The sequence below is a fragment of the Tarenaya hassleriana genome, unplaced genomic scaffold (genome assembly GCF_000463585.1).
Source record: "Tarenaya hassleriana unplaced genomic scaffold, ASM46358v1 Cleome3143, whole genome shotgun sequence".
NCBI lineage: Eukaryota > Viridiplantae > Streptophyta > Magnoliopsida > Brassicales > Cleomaceae > Tarenaya > Tarenaya hassleriana.
The window spans coordinates 1-872 of NW_010966317.1; the positions used below are offsets into that span (position 1 = coordinate 1).

Here is an 872-nt window from a genome sequence, read left to right on the forward strand (position 1 = left end):
TCCTGCTGAGGACCTTCAGATTTGGCCTCTGGAAGAAACTAAGACTGCTCGGTGATTTCGACTCCTCCATGCAGCTGTTATAGATCTTGTTTGTGATTCTTGATCCGGAGAAAGTGGCATTCGAGTAGTTTGTGTCTTCGTTCGGTTTGTTCAGAGCTTGACTTATTAGGGCTAACCATTTTGCAGCAGGCTCGTTGTCTTCAACGACTAACACATTTCCTGCACTCAGCGGAACGATTTCCTGAAACCTGAAAACACCAGAAGGCGAAAATCTTCAGGCATCTAACGGTAAAAAACCAAATTATACAGAAGATGAACGTCGTAAATTTGTATAGATCATACCCACAGATATACAGATCTGCGGTTCCTTCCACGAGCAAGAAGTCTTCCAGGTTTAAATCGTTGTTCGGTGTTCTCCCTCCGACATTCCATGTAGCTACAAACACCCTGAAAGTAGGGGGGGAAAAAAGACTTTCAGAAGAAGACAGTGTGGATTTTGTGTTTGGAACTGGATAAGTTCAAGCCCTCGATCCACCTGAGTTCCCGAATCTCAGTTCTATGCGCCATAGGTCTGTCGAAACTGGATAAGTTCAAGCCCTCGATCCTGGGACTTGTCTGTCTCGCTGACAAAGTAAAAAAGGAAATCAGTTCCCATATGGTCGGAGTCCATGGCCCCTAGATCTATCTAACAAGATCAAGAACTGTCACTTTCCCCAAACACAAGCTGGATAGCCCTAATCTTTGACATTGTAACGATTCTTTCCTTTTCATTGCCAGTAATCGTGTCTGTAAAACCATGTCCAATTTCTTGGTAGGTAAGCTACCAACGATAAATTCTCCCAAAATCGTATCCAGAACAAACCCATCAATAC

General features: G+C 43.7%; 1 protein-coding gene across 1 annotated transcript; it reads right to left on the minus strand.

Moving 5' to 3' along the window:
* Positions 1-6: 6 nt before the first annotated feature.
* On the minus strand, positions 7-776 carry LOC104820726 (type I inositol polyphosphate 5-phosphatase 5-like; the record flags this gene model as incomplete). Its single annotated transcript, XM_010551294.1, has 3 exons — positions 536-776; positions 343-447; positions 7-248 (listed from the first exon to the last, which is right to left on the minus strand). Coding segments are annotated over exons 1-3 (379 nt in total), but the record flags the coding sequence as incomplete, so codon positions are not given.
* Positions 777-872: the final 96 nt, after the last annotated feature.